The sequence below is a fragment of the Balaenoptera borealis genome (assembly GCF_965194805.1).
Source record: "Balaenoptera borealis genome assembly, chromosome: 15".
Lineage (NCBI taxonomy): Eukaryota > Metazoa > Chordata > Mammalia > Artiodactyla > Balaenopteridae > Balaenoptera > Balaenoptera borealis.
The window spans coordinates 85,916,658-85,932,304 of record NC_138871.1 but is presented as its reverse complement, the minus strand read 5'-3'; the positions used below and the strand labels follow the sequence as shown (position 1 = coordinate 85,932,304).

Here is a 15,647-nt window from a genome sequence, read left to right as displayed (position 1 = left end):
TCCGTCCCCTTTACTCCCTCATTCGGAAAACAAGTATCTAATGAGCACCTGCAAGGCACCAGGTGCTGGGGACACAGCCGTGAACGAGACAGGGTTCTCGTTCTTGTACTGGGGAGGGACGGATAACAGATGAACCTACAGGTAACTATATCGTATGCCAGCTGTTGCTCTCCTGCTCAGCAGGGTTGGGAAGAGGGAGTGCCAGGACGCAGGTGAGGACTGGCCTCACCCGGGGGTGACGTTTCACAGAGAACTTGAGTCAGGGAGCAAGCCCTGGTGAGGCAAGTTCACCAGCCCCCAGGTGGGTGTGACTGGCCTGCTGGAAGGCTGGTAAGGACGCCGATGTGACTGAAGCAGGCAAGTAAGGACAGGAACAGACGGTGAAGACAGACGGGGGCAGGGGTCAGATCTAGGCGGCTTCTGCAGGGCGCCGTGAGGACACAGGCTGTGACCTGAGACACACCGGGAACTGTGGAGGGTGAGGGGAGAGAACTAACTTGGTTCTAAATGGGTATATTCCAGCTCTGGGTAGAAAGGACTTTGGGGTGCTGGGATGGGGCTAAGAGACAGGCGAGAACGGCAGCCCAGACCAGGGTGACAGCACAGGCCTTGTGAAATGGATTCCAGCCACCTTCTGATGGTAAAGACAGTGAGATTTGATGATGATTTGACGATGGATCAGATACAGGGTTTGAGACCTGAAGCCACCAAGGTTTTTGACCACAGCAAGAAACAGAAGGATGGGGCCGGCTGAGAAGCTGTGCAGGAGGAACAGGGAAGGGAAACTGGGAACTCTGTGTTAGGCAAGTTCAGTGTGAGATGCTGACCGGACAACCGGGCGGAGACGTGGGGAACAGACAGGTGGACCCGCGAGTCAGAAAGCAGCTCACGTCCCGACTCCAGTACTTATCAATTGTGGAGATGGGGAAGCTATTTAACTGCCCCCCCAAAAAATTATTATCTATAAAATGGGGATAATAAAGCCACCGTGTGGATTAAATAAAACAGCAACAGGACAAATACCATGAATAGTATCTGAGGCACAGCAGATGTTTGATAAAACCTTCGTTCAATAAATATTGGAACTGCTGCTCAACAGGAGGCATTGGAGGGCTGCAATAATTAACCGTAAAGTGCTGTCTCTGAAGGAGCTGTCTCACTAAATTAGGAGCTAAACCGGTACACGAAGAGCTGCATAAAAAAGTGTTAAGTGCTGGGACTTCCCTGGTGGTGCAGTGGTTAAGAATCCGCCTGCCAATGCAGGGGACATGGGTTCGAGCCCTGGTCCCGGAAGATCCCACATGCCGCGGAGCAGCTGAGCCCGTGCGCCACAACTACTGAGCCTGCGCTCTAGAGCCCACGAGCCACAACTACGGAGCCCATGTGCCACAACTACTGAAGCCCGCGCACCTAGAGCTCATGCTCCACAACAAGAGAAGCCGCCGCAATGAGAAGCCTGCACACCACAACGAAAGAGTAGCCCCCGCTAGCCGCAACTAGAGAAAGTCCGTGCGCAGCAACGAAGACCCAATGCAACCAAAAATAAATAAAATTAAATAAAATTAAAAATTAAAAAAAAAAAGTGTTAAGTGCTAAATGAGATATTTGAAGAAATGTGTAGAGAAATGAGAGATAACTTCAAACTAAGCAAACTGAGGGGGAAACACCTCGAACAGGAGTCACTTCACCTGGGCCTTTAAGAGCAGGGAGGTCTGGATATGCAGGTAGGGTTGGGAAGGGTGTTCCCGGCAGAAGGAGTCTGAGGGGCAGAAGTGTGAGTACATGAAAGTGGCTGCAGCATCAGACGAGACAGGCTGCGAGGTGAGGCTGGACACACACATGGGGGCTTTGAAGGCCAGAGATCAACTTTTTAGAGTCTTAAGAGAACACTGCAGATTCCTGATAAATACCGTTATACCACACTGCTTTGTGAACAAACATAAAATCGGGGAAAAGGCTCAGGTAGGGCGGGGAACAGACATACCAAACCATATAACAGACCCATGCCTGTTGACTCCTGGTAACTTGAACTACATCAGTGGCAGCTGGGCGGAATGCTTCCCCTAACCAAATGTAGGTCGAGGTGTCGGGAGACGCTCCCACAGGAGGAAACAGGATAAATGGAACACTGCGGTTTACGGGCTGAATAATTTACATCAGCCCTATTTACAGCACAGGCACTGGGCACAGCAGAGCGGAGGACGGTGCGGAGCGGCAGGAACCTTCCAGGACTCAGCCCAGTGAGCACAGAGAGACGGAATGAAGCTTCTAGACCAAAGGGTCTCTCCCTTCTTCTGCTTGACAGCACTGTCTCCTGCAGAAGTACTTAGCACCCAGCGAAACGTACAGCGCATGCTCAATACATCTTAGCTGAATGAACACACGGGGGCAGCTGGTAATAAGATACTTACTGAGCATCTGATACTATCTGGTTAGCTCTAAAATATATTCTTGATTTCAATGGAAAATACGCCACGTGTATCTTTTTTTAGGTGGATGCTTAACCAACCCTTCAGCTCCACAAAAATCGACATACTCCAATCAGAACTCATTATCTTCCTGCCCCCAAAATATCTTTTTCTGCTTCCATCTACAAGGGTGCAAGTATTTACGTTTCTTTTTCTGTCTCACTACCATTTACTGAATATCGAGAGGGGCTTTCCTCATGGACCTATACTCCCAGCATTTTCATTCTGCACATTTATTTCCCAGATCCACGGGTCTGTTTCTCTATGCTGGCTTCTTGGATTTGGCTATTCCTATGTCAGTCCTACAATATTTAAATGACAGCTGCTTTACAAGCAGTGTATGTTTTTATATTGAATTTGCTACTCTCAAACACTTCTAGAGAAACTTTTCAATGTGTCTAATTTCCCTCAAAAACCTCAACTTAAATTGCATAACATTTACAGATTAACTAGAGAAAAAGGACCATCTTTACAATACTGACTGTTACTCTCTGAATAAACAAGATGTTTCTCCAGTCAGTCTTCTTTTATATACTACAGTAAAGTTTCATAGTTTTCTATACAGAGGTCCCTGCATTTCTTTTTACATGTATTCTTAAATATTTCATAGTTTTTACTGCTTTTGAAACTAGGATCCTTTTTCCATTATATTTTCTAACCGGTTATTGCTGATATAAAGGAAAGCTATTTCATTGTTTTATACTTCTCTTGTATCTATTTTCTGAGGCCAATGTGAAAGCTAACAACCTAGCTTTGCAACCTTTCTGCAACAAGAAGCTTCTATTAAGAGGTGGGTCCCTTTTATCTAATCAACATTTTAAATGTATATTGAACCTATTTCTCTCTCTCTCTTTGCACACACATACACACGTGTGCACACACACACAAAATCAGTGTTCCACACCTCTGCAAGTAACACTGCCCTGTACAAAACAGTTCCCATGCTATTCCTCAGCAAGAGCTTGGCTTCCCTTTTCTAACTTCAGGGCAACGGGACAGCTTAGCACAAAGAATGGTTCCCTTTATTCAGTTCTACCTTCTTCAGACAGCCAACATTTTGGATGGCTACCATATCTATCCTAATTAGGATCAAGTCAGGATCTTTTCTGCTCATGTGTTGTAACACACTCAAGGCTTCTAAATGCTTCTTTTCTCTTCTGTGCCCATTAAAAAAAAGAGAGAGTCCTTTAACTTAGTTCAGCCTCGATGGTCTCCTTGAGCTGATGTGTCTCTGTCTAATCTTTATCAGTTCACTGATAATGGTCAGATGTTTTCTCCTAACGGATAAAAATTACACATTAAACTGGGAGTTTTATATCAGGTTGTCCACCTTTAAAATGCTATGTTATTTCTCTTTGACGTACTTCAATATTTTAAATTATACTTAAACATTTAAATGAAAATTTTAATTTCACTAAAATACTTAAAGCCATGTCACACGCATTTTGTTCTTAATGTAAACTATCCTCTAAATTGTGGGGTCATGGAACTAGCCTTTTCCAACAGAATGGGAGAAAGCATGGCATGTTCTCTCTTTGCTCAACTCACTACTGGACACGCCCCCTCATCTACTTAATCAAGAGGCTTCCAGAGACCCTGAAGGAGGTAGGGCCACAAGAAAGAAGGAGCCTGGTTCCCTGAATGACCGTGCGGAGCAGAGGCCCCCTCCTCACTGGACTGTACTGTGAGTGGGAAATAAACCTTCATTATGTAAAGCCACCGAAATGATGTCGTTGTTTTGACAGTGCTAGCCTACCCCTAGCTAGAGAGTGACATGAGTTTAGAACAGCAGAATAAGGAAATAAAAAATGACCAAGATTAAAACGAAGGAGGGGTTACAATGATCCAGCAAATACTGGGTCTCACGAATTTGTACTTGTACCAATCCATACTAATAGACTCAATTCAGCTACGTTAAATTACTTATTAAATCTGGCAGTTTAAAAATATAAGCAGCTAGTTCCTACTTTCGTTATACTAGGATGACAACACGTGACCTGGGTTACCTCTTCAAGTTCACCAAGATTTTCATGGTGGCCCAATACATTTATTGATTCTGCTCAATAGCTCTTTTCTTCAAGAATTCCTATTATTTATAAGCTAGATCGCCACCATCTATTATTCACTTCTTCTGAATGCCAGATGTATTTCTCAATTCTATTCAATATATTGCTAATTTGACTAACTAGTGTTTTAGTGTATTTAATCAATTTTGTTTTGTCTTGGTTTTGTTTGTTCTTTTGGATGCAGTCTCCTTTCATCCAAGCCTATTTTAAAAATCTGTTTAATAAAAGTAAAATCCACTTTGATCTCATTAAGGAGAAAAAGATATTTCATCTTCTGAAATTCTCTTGTTTTATAACAGTGATTCTTCTCTAAGCTCATACAACTTTGGGCCTTTTCTACTGTTGAACAATTTTTTTCATAGATGTCATGATTTGTTTTATTTTTTCCACTTACTTATCCTTAAGTTGGATTTACTGGTCATTTTTTATCCTGTCCAGATGACTCAAGACTGACTTAAAAGCAGGTCTTCTGTATCTTGTTCAACAGAGAAAGCTCTCAGGCTTGACATAAAGACTATAGAGTTTTACCTTCAGCTTCCCCACCTGGTACCTAGGTGTTAGCAAGTGTCCCTTTATAAAGATGGTGAGCAAGTTCATTGGTAAGGACTTGGACTGCATTTATCTCATAATAGACATTCCATCAGTTTTGTTACAGGGAAAAGACCTCTCCAGTACCAAGGAGGTACTCAATCTCCTTTGAAGGAATAAAAGCCAGAAGTTATTTCTACCACTCAGTAGATTACTGAATATAAGAATGTAAAACATTCCATAGAAGTTAAATGCATAGAAGTAAATACATGCTCAAGTGCCCTCTCTTGGAAATTCAGAATGACAAAGCTAGTCCGAGGACCTCTGGTCCAAAGAAAGTCCCACAGTGTGCTAAGAAGCAAGAACAAGCAATCAGATGTTACACAGAAGCTGGTGAAACGATTGTATAAAAGGGACTCCAGAGAAAGGAAGAAGGAAGGAAAGGAGGGAGGGAAGGGCGGGGGGAAGGAGGGAAGGTAGCAAGGATGCAGGCTCAAAGGGGCCGATTTTCATTAGTTATAAGTGATTGCAGAAATTTCTAACAGAATTAGAAAATGCTTTCAATATCAGAATGCTGTACAACAAATTTAATTGCCATATATTTAGAAATTTTGTATAAGTCAATTTTAAAAACCAGGTTATTTTTGTGACTTATGTAGCACTATAAAAGACCACTTTACAAGAAGAAAAATGCTAAATTCATAAAAGAATTTTCAACTAACAGAGCTTTTTATTTGAACCACTAAATGCAACTATATTTTGTCCTTTAACCAACATGTTAGAATAGATAAACAGGCTTACCCTGAAAAATCCGCGGAATATTGTCCATAATCAAAGATATAGACTCTAGTAATTTGGCATACTGTGAGGTAACCCAAAGCAAACACAAAACAATATCTGGAAAACAAAAACAAGCTAGATTAGTGAAATAAAAAGACTCATTTTGTTAAAGAATACATTTTAAACTAATTTATTAACTATATGATACAGTTCAAAAAATTAAACATTACTAGATCTACTCCACAAATAGCTTTCTTCAATAAGTTTAAAAAATCTTTACTAGTGTCTGCTTCAGTTTACTTGAACTTTGTACCATCTTCAATGGTAAGTGCATTTAGTTCCTACCTTTATTCATTTTTTCCTTCTGAAAAAACTCCATACACCAAATTATGTATCTGAAAGTCATGCTCACAGCATGAAACTGAATATGTTGAGTATTGATATCTGTTCTATTTATTCCTCCTTCTTTCTAGAAAACAAAATCTAGTATGAAAATATTTGGCTGAAATATACATTAAACAAGTTCTTAATAGGATTTTTAAAACTTGTCCTCAATTGTCTAAAATCATAAACACTTAGTGTGGGTCAGGTGGTATTTACTCACATTTTAAAACATGAACGTTTAGTAATTTTCAGTCTTAAGATGTATGGGAGAGAGTTACAATAATTAAAAACACAGTATGGGAAAAAGAATTTACATATCAATAGAACAGAAATCCACAGACTCCAGAATACATAACATTGCATAAAATGAAGGCTGCAATGCAAATTAGCAGGAATGGATTGATTATCACCTAATTAGTTAACCATCTGGCTGGGGGAAGGGAGTTGTATCTTCATCTAAACAATTCTAGATGGATTAAAGAATTATGAATACGACATAAAACCAAAACACATAGGGGCTGTGGATAAATATTCAAACATTCTCAAATTGGCGAAGGACTTTCTAAAACATATATAATGAAGAAATCAATGGAAAAAGACCAATGTATCTGGCTAAGTTAAAACCTTAAACTTCTCAGGTAGGCAATTCAGGAGGTTTTATGAAAAGGTCCTTTCAAACTTTATACCAGTAGGTAATTCCGATCTACTTGGATTATTCCTGAGCAAAGAAAAAGGGAGGAAAGCTTCCTAATTCAAATGATTTACAGAGTTAATATATTCCTGATAGCTATATCTGATAAAATGGCACATGTGCATACTCATACACAAAACGCTGAGAAATCAAACCTAACATAACTTCTAAATATCATGTGGCAGATTGCATTTTCCAAAGAGGGCTGCAACAAGGTCCCCCACTTCACATGCTCTTCTACAACCTGCCCCTCTGTTCCCTCATCAGGAGGAGGAGTCTTTCTCTACCCACTTTGAATCACGGTTGGCCCTCTAACTGCACTGACCAGTAGACTACGGTAGAAGTAACACTTTGCTAGTTCAGGTGCAGCCCATAATTAGCCTGGCAGTCTCTCCTTCCTGCCTTTTGGAAGTTGTTTGTCAGGAAAAAAGCATGACTGTCCCAAGACCAACACATGTACAGGTTCTGGAGGAAGGGAGTGTCAGAGAGTGAGGTGCCAGGGAGCACTAAGTCTTTAGACATGTTACGTGAAGCTGAGGTCAGGTGAAAAAGAGGGCTCAATTCAGTTGAACCTTTCCTGAATTCCTGACCCACAGAACAGTAATAAGCGCTTTATTTTAAGCCACTGCATTCTGATGTAGTGACATAATCAGAACAGAAATTGGTTAAGTGCAAACAGGGTGCTACCATAGGAAAAACCTAACACACACTGGCTTTAGGACAGGGAGCAGGTGGCAGCAGGAAAGGTCTCGAGGAGATTGCTACTGAAGACCTAAAGAGCTGGAGGGAAATTAAAATTGGAAGCAGAGAAAAGGCACCCCAGGTTATACAGTGACTGGGGAACTCTGCTGCCTGCTGTAACATGGAATATAAGAAAAATACCCAATAAAAGTGCTGAAAGGTTTCTCTTAGATGCATACAGCAAGGTACGGGTAGAGAGAGAGGAACTAGAAAAGAAAATGTGCAGGGTTTGAGCAGAATTCAGGAAAAACAGAAAGGGCTCAGGATAGTCTTTCTTGTCAGCAAAATATTCTTAAAGTAATCAGAGTAAAGATGAAGTCAAGGGTGCTCTTGATGACACCTCAGAAAGATTTAAGGACACAACTTTATAGAACCTCTTAGATTTAAAAAAAAGAGTTTCTAAGAATCTTAAGGGTATATACCTCTTAGACTCTCTGCAAGGCAACATTTTTAGGAACCTTAAGGATGTTGTCCCACAGCACTTTCAGACCAAATTAAAAAGGAGACTATCAAAAAGAGATCTGTGGGTGCAGCTTTTGTCTAATGCAGGGGGTTATAATTAGATACACAGGAAGCGCACATCATTTTTAAGGGAGTTACATGAGATTGGACTGAAAGGGAGAGACAGCTCAAAATGAAAACAAATCTTTGGGTGCCCAACTATCTACTGTTGGGTAGTAGGCTAAGAAAACTATTCAACTGTAAAATCTGGCTATTTCTTATGAAAAAGGAAGGAGAGCTCAGGGTGTGGAGTCAAGAGTCTAGAGGGTGAAGCCAAGAGCCACAGAGAACCACTTGCAGGGACTAGGTCTGGGCCCTAATCAAGGAAGTGATAACAGGTGTCCGTCTGGAGTTCACAATTGTTACAGACCGGGGATTGCTAAGTGACCTGCATTCCCCTCCTATTTGAACAGAAAGGTCCACTACAGCTATCCTATCACTGTTCACCACAGTATACTGGGTCCACCAGGGGCCTCTTTAGTTTACGGTCCTCAGATGGAGAAGAACTGTACTTTAGGAACCACAGCCAAGAAGCCTCATCCATACTAGACCTGACTTAGATGACGAGATAAGAGATCTTGAGCTTGATGCCATAATGAGAGGAGACTCTGGGGGATCTTGGGAGCCAAGTAAGTGCATTTTTCATGTGGGATGACTGTGAACTGTGGAAGCCAGAGGACAGAAGGGCTCCTAAGATTGCTGCCCCCAGTAACAACCCTCCCTGTGGCACATGTAGCTCTGCACCTCAAGAGTTGGAATATAATTCTCCTCACCTTGAATCTGGTCGAAATAACTTGGTTTACCAACAGAATACAATGGAAATGACTTCCTGAAACGTCAAGGCTAGGTCATAGGAAGTCTTCCTGCTTCCTCCTAGGTTTCTTGGAAGGCTTGTCCTTAGCACACTCTCTCTGAGCCCAGCCATTACCTGTGAGCAGCTCAAGCCCACATGGAGAGGTAACATGCAGGTGCTCCAGTCAATCATCCCAGCTGATCTCCCAGCCAGCAGCCAATGTCAACTGCCAGCCTTAGAAGGAAACCTTCTCAGATGTCAAGCAGTCATGCTTTCAAATAACTGCAGTTCCAGCCAATATTTAATAACAACCACATGAGACCCTAAGCAAAAATTGTTCAGCTGAGTCTACTCCAAACATAAAACCATGAAAAATAATAACAGATCACTGCTAAGACACTAAACTTGGGGTGATTTGTCCTGCTGCACTAGATAACTGAAATAATTCCTTAAAAAGAGCTTAGCACACTAAAACTAATTGTAATTTAAAATAAGATACGTCGACAAAGCAGGGCTTATTGGATAAACTCAAGAATGACTCAGTATAGGAAGACTGGTAATAGGTATCATCATAGTGGTGAGTCAAAGGGGAAAAATAGTTATAACAGATACATAAAAAGGCATTTAATAAAATTCTATAATGTTTCCGCAAAACAAATAGAACTCAATAAACTAAAGGAAGAGGATGCTTTCTTAACATTAAAAAGATCTATCAAAATATTCAGTACTTTGTTGGCCCTGAAACACTAGTAATTCATGGGGGAAAGCATATGAAAGTTTTTGAAGTGGGAAAGAAGAGGTATATGTGTTAGTGTAAAATAACTTACTTTTAGACTTATTTTGAAAATTCAAATAACATTAGAGTCCACTCTCCTCAAATTTCTAAATTTAGCATCATAATCCCAAGCAAAATCCCAACAATACTTTTAGTGGAATCTGATTAGCTGACTTGCAAGGTCTTCTGGAAAACTAAACAAACATATGGTGGGGAGGACTTGCCCTCTCCTACCAGATAAAAGAATATGTCACGGTGATTTATAATGCAGTATTGATGCAGAAACAGGCCAAAAGATTAACCTTACAGAGAAGAAAGTTCAAAAAAAGACTCACGGTACAACTGAAAGTTTTGGTCATTATAAAGCTGGCATATAAAATTAGTGGGAAAAAGATGAATGAGGCAAATGAAGTGTAAAAAGTTAGCTCTCCTTTCAGAAATAAAAATAGTTTTCGAGTTCACACTACACACACATACAAAAATCCAGTCAGACTGTGAAAAAAAATAAGACAGTAAAAAGTCTAGAATAAAACACAAAAGAATATCCTCAAATTTCTGGAATTGGAGAAACCTTCATAAGCATGACAAAAATCATAAATGCCACAAAGACAAAGTGTGACAATATTTATTATATAGAGATTACTGGAGAAATTTCTGTATGAGAGATGACAGAAAATTAAATAAGTAACAGAAATTAACTACTACACGTAAGTTAACATCCCTAATGATGAAATTCTACGAGTCAACAAAGAAAGAAATTAAGAATTCAAGTGAAAAAATGGGTGAGAATGTGAATGAGCAAATTATAGAATAAAGAAATTATAAAGGCCAGTCCATTTAGAAAAATAAATTAGATTCATGATAAAGAATGACCAGGAAATAATAATAATAATCCAGAAATGCATATTAGAATTATAATATTTATCCAATATAAAAAGTTTAAAAGTAGATAATACTTTAAGACTGGCAAAAGTTTAAAAGTAGGGACTTCCCTGGCAGTCTAGTGGTTAAGCCTCCGCACTTCCACTGCAGGGGGCATGGGTTTGATCCCTGGCTGCGGAACTAAGATGCCACATGCCATGCACAGAGCAGACAAAAAAAAAGACTAGTAAGACTGGCAAAAGTTTAAAAGTAGATAATATCCAGTTTGGGAGGGAAAAACAGGCATTCGCAAACATAGCTGGTAGGGATGAAATTTTAAACACCTTTTTTTGGTAGGTGATTTTGCAGCATACCTCAGAATTTGTACATACTCTTTGAACCGCCAGTTTCACTGCAAGAAGTCTACCCTAAAAAATAAAAATACTTATATATATGCACAAGGATACATACAAAGATATTCACTAAACCACTGTGTTTAATGATAAAAATGGAAAACCAACTAAATGTCTCCAATGATATTAGCTATAATAAATGGAAATAATAAAATAAATAGAAAGCCACCCTATAGCATTCAGTAACAGTGAATAAAGAGATATCTATATGTACACACAATGAAAGTCAGAGTCAAGTGGAAAAAGTAAGCTAAAGAACAGTGTGCTTAAAATGCAATCCCATTTTAGGTTCTCTATATATGTACACATCTGTATGTGTATATATAAACATATACAGATACATCATGGAAAAAGTTCTAGAACAGAACTAACTGTAGCAGACACTCTAGGCTGACTCACTCCATATGCATTTCCATCTCTGTTCAACCTTGCTTTCCTTGCCTATAGAGGCCAAAGGCTAAATATTCCATTTCCCAGCCTCTCTTGCCATTAGAGGTGGCAAGAGACACAGCTCTGCCTACGAGGTGTATGCAGGCGTCTGCTGAGGCTCCTGGGAAGGTACGCGTCTGTGTGGCCCATGGTGGTGGCCGTCTGCAGGAGTGTCCCAGATCTGGTTCATACCAGCTTATGAAAGCTGTTAATTTTTCAAGAGTTTTTGTAAAGTGGTTGTTAAACTCAGCCATTACTAAAAACTCAATGATATAAACGTAAAATTAAAGAAATTATCTTTCAAAGGTATTAAATGTTCAGACTCATCACTTCTCAATTACTTCTTGACTTTTGCTATTTTCTGTGCTCTTGAGGTGATTTACATCTCCTGTATCTGTGCGGTAGAAATAGTATGTAATTGTGAGCTACTGAGCATTTCTTCCCAATTCCACGTTCAGGGGCATCAAGTTAGTAGCTTTACGTGGTGGAAGTATTTACACCTTGAAAATTGGCAAACACTGTAGAATGTTTAAAGCAGGGATCATCAAACTGAAGCCTGTAGGACAAATCTCGCCCCCTCCTTGTTGTTACATAAATGAAATTTATTTGACCACACCTATGCCTGTGTACATACATATTGTCTATGCCTGCTTTTGCCTGAGAAGAGCTAGGCTGAATAGTTGCACCAGCAACTGCATGGCCCTCAAAGCCTAAAATATTTACTATCTGGCCCTTTATGGAAGAAGTTTGCTGAGCCGAGTTAGAAGTAACGAAGAGAATGCCAATAATGCACGTTAAACTTTTAAAAGTACGTCATGACCTGTAGCCACTACGTTGTGAATAGCCCAAAAAATAAAAAGAGGAAATCTTATTCTTCCAGTATTTAAAAACTGTTACTCAATTCAGCAAAGAAGGTGCTCTTACTCACATTACGGACGAGAAGAGTGAAGTGGCAACATATATCTTTATTGCTTCACTTTCAATGTACTCATTAACGTAAACAAAAATATCAACCGACATTCATAATGGAACCACATTTGTTTGCCCATGATGTGAGGAACTTCTTTACTGAACTGGAAAAAAATCTGTCGTCTAATTCCGTCAAATCATGGTTGAATTGCAACCATAGATTAGTTATGAGTTGGTCAAAAGTCAATGAAAGCGTTCTGTGAGAATCAAAGAAAAAGAGGGGATACACGCAGCTGGTGTGGTGTGAATTCCTTCTGCCCAGAATATGGATCTGACTGCTGTAGCAACCATCCTGCATCCATGAAGTAGCGATCTAACAGGCGAAGGACAGCACCGCAGAACAAGAAACCTGCTCCTTTAATAAACACTGCTGAGCAGCTACACTGGCTCTGAATAACCTAAGTCCAGAAAAAAAATCTCAGGTGGTGGTTTTTTTCTGCAACTGAAATGTATTCCTAACTGATACCAAAGCACACCAAACTTTTGTTGTTATCTTTTCTTTTGAGATAGGCTGCAGGAAAGGGTGACGGGGAAAGCCCCTGATTTTTCAAGTTCACACAACAGCAGAGGAAAGCAGACATATAAGCCAATACATACGTGCACACGATATTTTTATAAGCGCTATGGTCACTGCATGGGTTTCACTGAATGTCTTCAAACAGAAAATTATGCATGCAAAGAAAATCCAGACAGACATGATCTAGATTTAAATAATGGCCCCATCACTTTTTACTCCTCCTATCTGTGTGATCTTAAGGAAGTTTCTTTACTTCTGAACCCTAGTTCTCTCCCTTATAAAAGGCAGACACACAGGCAGGGAGCCTGACTATGGTAAATGAATCACTGTGGTCTCGTCCTCCTTGCAACCGACCAGTTTACATGTGGGCACAAAATTTAAGTATGGTCAAGGACACATGACACAGAGCTTTTGGAAAGGCTTTCTCCTTGAAGTAGGACACTTGCTACTGTCATGTTGATAAGCCCAGCTTATAAAAGGAGCTAGCCTACAGACAATATGCTGACATAGCGAAGCAGAAAAGCTAAAGAGAACAAAAAATAGAACTTTCTGATGCCCTCATTAAAACTGAGTTGCTGAGTTAACCAACAAGAACTGCCTTGCCTCAGGACTTCTTGCTTCAAGAGGTAAATCTTCCTGTACTGTTATGCCATTATACCACTATGAGCTGGGATTTCTGCTCTCTGCAGTTTTTCAAAGCAGCCTGATACTATCATCACTCGTAACAAAATTAAATCAACAAGATTTGAAGAGTTCCAGAGAGAACCTTTTATTATTTGTTAAAATATAAATGTTGAATTACTGCCCCATTTTAAAAAGAAAAACCACATCTAAAATACCCATTCTCTACATATTAGATACAAATTGGAAATTGTTCAGGGAAAAACAAAGTGCTCAGGGACTATGGAAACTGATGGGCTAGCAATGATGTGAACTGAGAAAGAATTCTCCCCAAATGAGGGAAACAGGCAACATCAACAAAAGGTTCAAAATCTTGATGGGAATAAAGACAAAAACTAATAAATGAGTAGCTGTTTTAATGTGCTGAAATCAAATTAAACTGTTCACTTTCCAAGGTGCCTGAGCTCAGATGGCTTTGGGTGCAGCCCAAATTCAGGAAAGGCCTGCATATCTAAGTACTAACTGCATTTTCTCCTTATTTTGCCTTCCCCACTGTCTATACTCTCCAAGGCTCTCTTTGAAATCTTGAAATCAGGTAGCCTAAGTCCTCAAACTTTACTCTTCTCTTTCAAAACGTTCTGTAGTCTTTGCATTTCTAAGTAATTTTTGAAGCCACTTTAAAAATGCAAGGAACCCTATAAAACAAAAAGTATGTAAGCAAACAGAGAGAAAAAATTAAGGAGACGGGCCTCCCTGGTGGCGCAGTGGTTAAGAATCCGCCTGCCAGTGCAGGGGACCCGGGTTCAAGCCCTGGTCCGGGAAGATCCCACATGCCGCGGAGCAACTAAGCCCGTGCGCCACAACTGCTGAGCCTGCGCTCTAGAGCCCAAGAGCCACAAGTACTGAAGCCCACGCACCTAGAGCCCATGTTCCACAACAGGAGAAGCCACTGCAATGAGAGGCCCTCGCACCGCAGCGAGGAGTGGCCTCCGCTCGCTGCAACTGGAGGGGGCCTGCGCGCAGCAACAAAGACCCAACGCAGCCAAAAATAAATAAATAAAATAAATACATTTAAAAAAAATTATACGATGGAACTTTAAAAAATAATTAAGGAGAAAGTAAAGTTAGTATTCAGATGTTACAAGTGCTGTGCACGTTAGACACGTGGATCAATGAACAGAACAAAGAGTCTAGAAATAAAGTCACACGTATATGGTGAATTGCAACTCAAAACAGAAAAGATGGTATGTGGACAAATAGTGCTGGGACAAATGGATACATACACAGAAAAAACTAATTTCAACCCTTACCTCATAGCACACAAAAAAATTAACTCAGAATGGATCACTGACATAAGCATAAAAACTAAAACCATAAATCTTCTAGAAGAAAATATTTATAACCTTAGGCAGGCAAAGACATCTCAGAAAAGACACAGAAAGCTCTAAAGTATCAAATAAAAAATTGTTAAATTGACTTCATCAAAGCTTAAAAGTTCTATTTGTCAAAAGTCACCACCAAGAAGACGAAAAGGCAAGTCACAGATTGGGAGAATATACCCATGTACCTGCAAAAGACTTAGAGCCAGAAAACAGAAAGAAAGAATTATAAGATAGTAATAAAATTCAAGTCAGAAGGTTCGAATAAACGTGTCCCAAAAGAAGATGTACAATTGGTCAAAAGGGCAAGAAAAGATGCTTGACATCATCAGTCATGAGAAATCTAAATTAAAATCATAGTGAAATTCCACTGTACACACATTAGAATCACGAACATTGAAAAGACAGATAAAACCAAGTGTCGATGAGAATGTAAACAACTGGTACTCTCACACATTGCTTGCAGGAGTGTAAAATGGTATAACCACTTTGGGAAAGTCTGGCAGTTTCTTATATGATTAAACATACTTTTACCCTATGTCCCAGCAAATCCTCTCTAGGTATTTACATAAGAGAAATGAAGACGTATATCCATAAAAAGACTTGTACAAGAATGTTTTAGAAGTTTTATTCCTAATAACCCAAATTTGGGGTTTTTTTAAAATACATACAGTTTTTTTCTAAAGATTTTTTTTGATGTGGACTTTTTTTTTTAAAGTTTTTATTGAATT

At 39.8% G+C, this 15,647-nt stretch overlaps 1 protein-coding gene across 5 annotated transcripts in view; it reads right to left on the bottom strand.

The window, feature by feature from the left end:
• MBOAT2 (membrane bound glycerophospholipid O-acyltransferase 2) overlaps positions 1 to 15,647 on the bottom strand; it is a 114,201-nt gene that overhangs the window by 30,549 nt on the left and 68,005 nt on the right. For 3 of the 5 annotated variants that reach the window (XM_082357565.1, XM_082357568.1, XM_082357567.1), the window contains one exon: positions 5,864 to 5,959. The exons of 1 other annotated variant lie outside the window; for it this stretch is intronic. In XM_082357565.1, coding sequence (XP_082213691.1) covers positions 5,864 to 5,959 — 96 coding nt within the window. Of the gene's footprint in view, positions 1 to 5,863; positions 5,960 to 6,187; positions 6,294 to 15,647 lie in introns of those variants that run through there. One more of the 5 variants, XM_082357569.1, reaches the window with a different exon arrangement.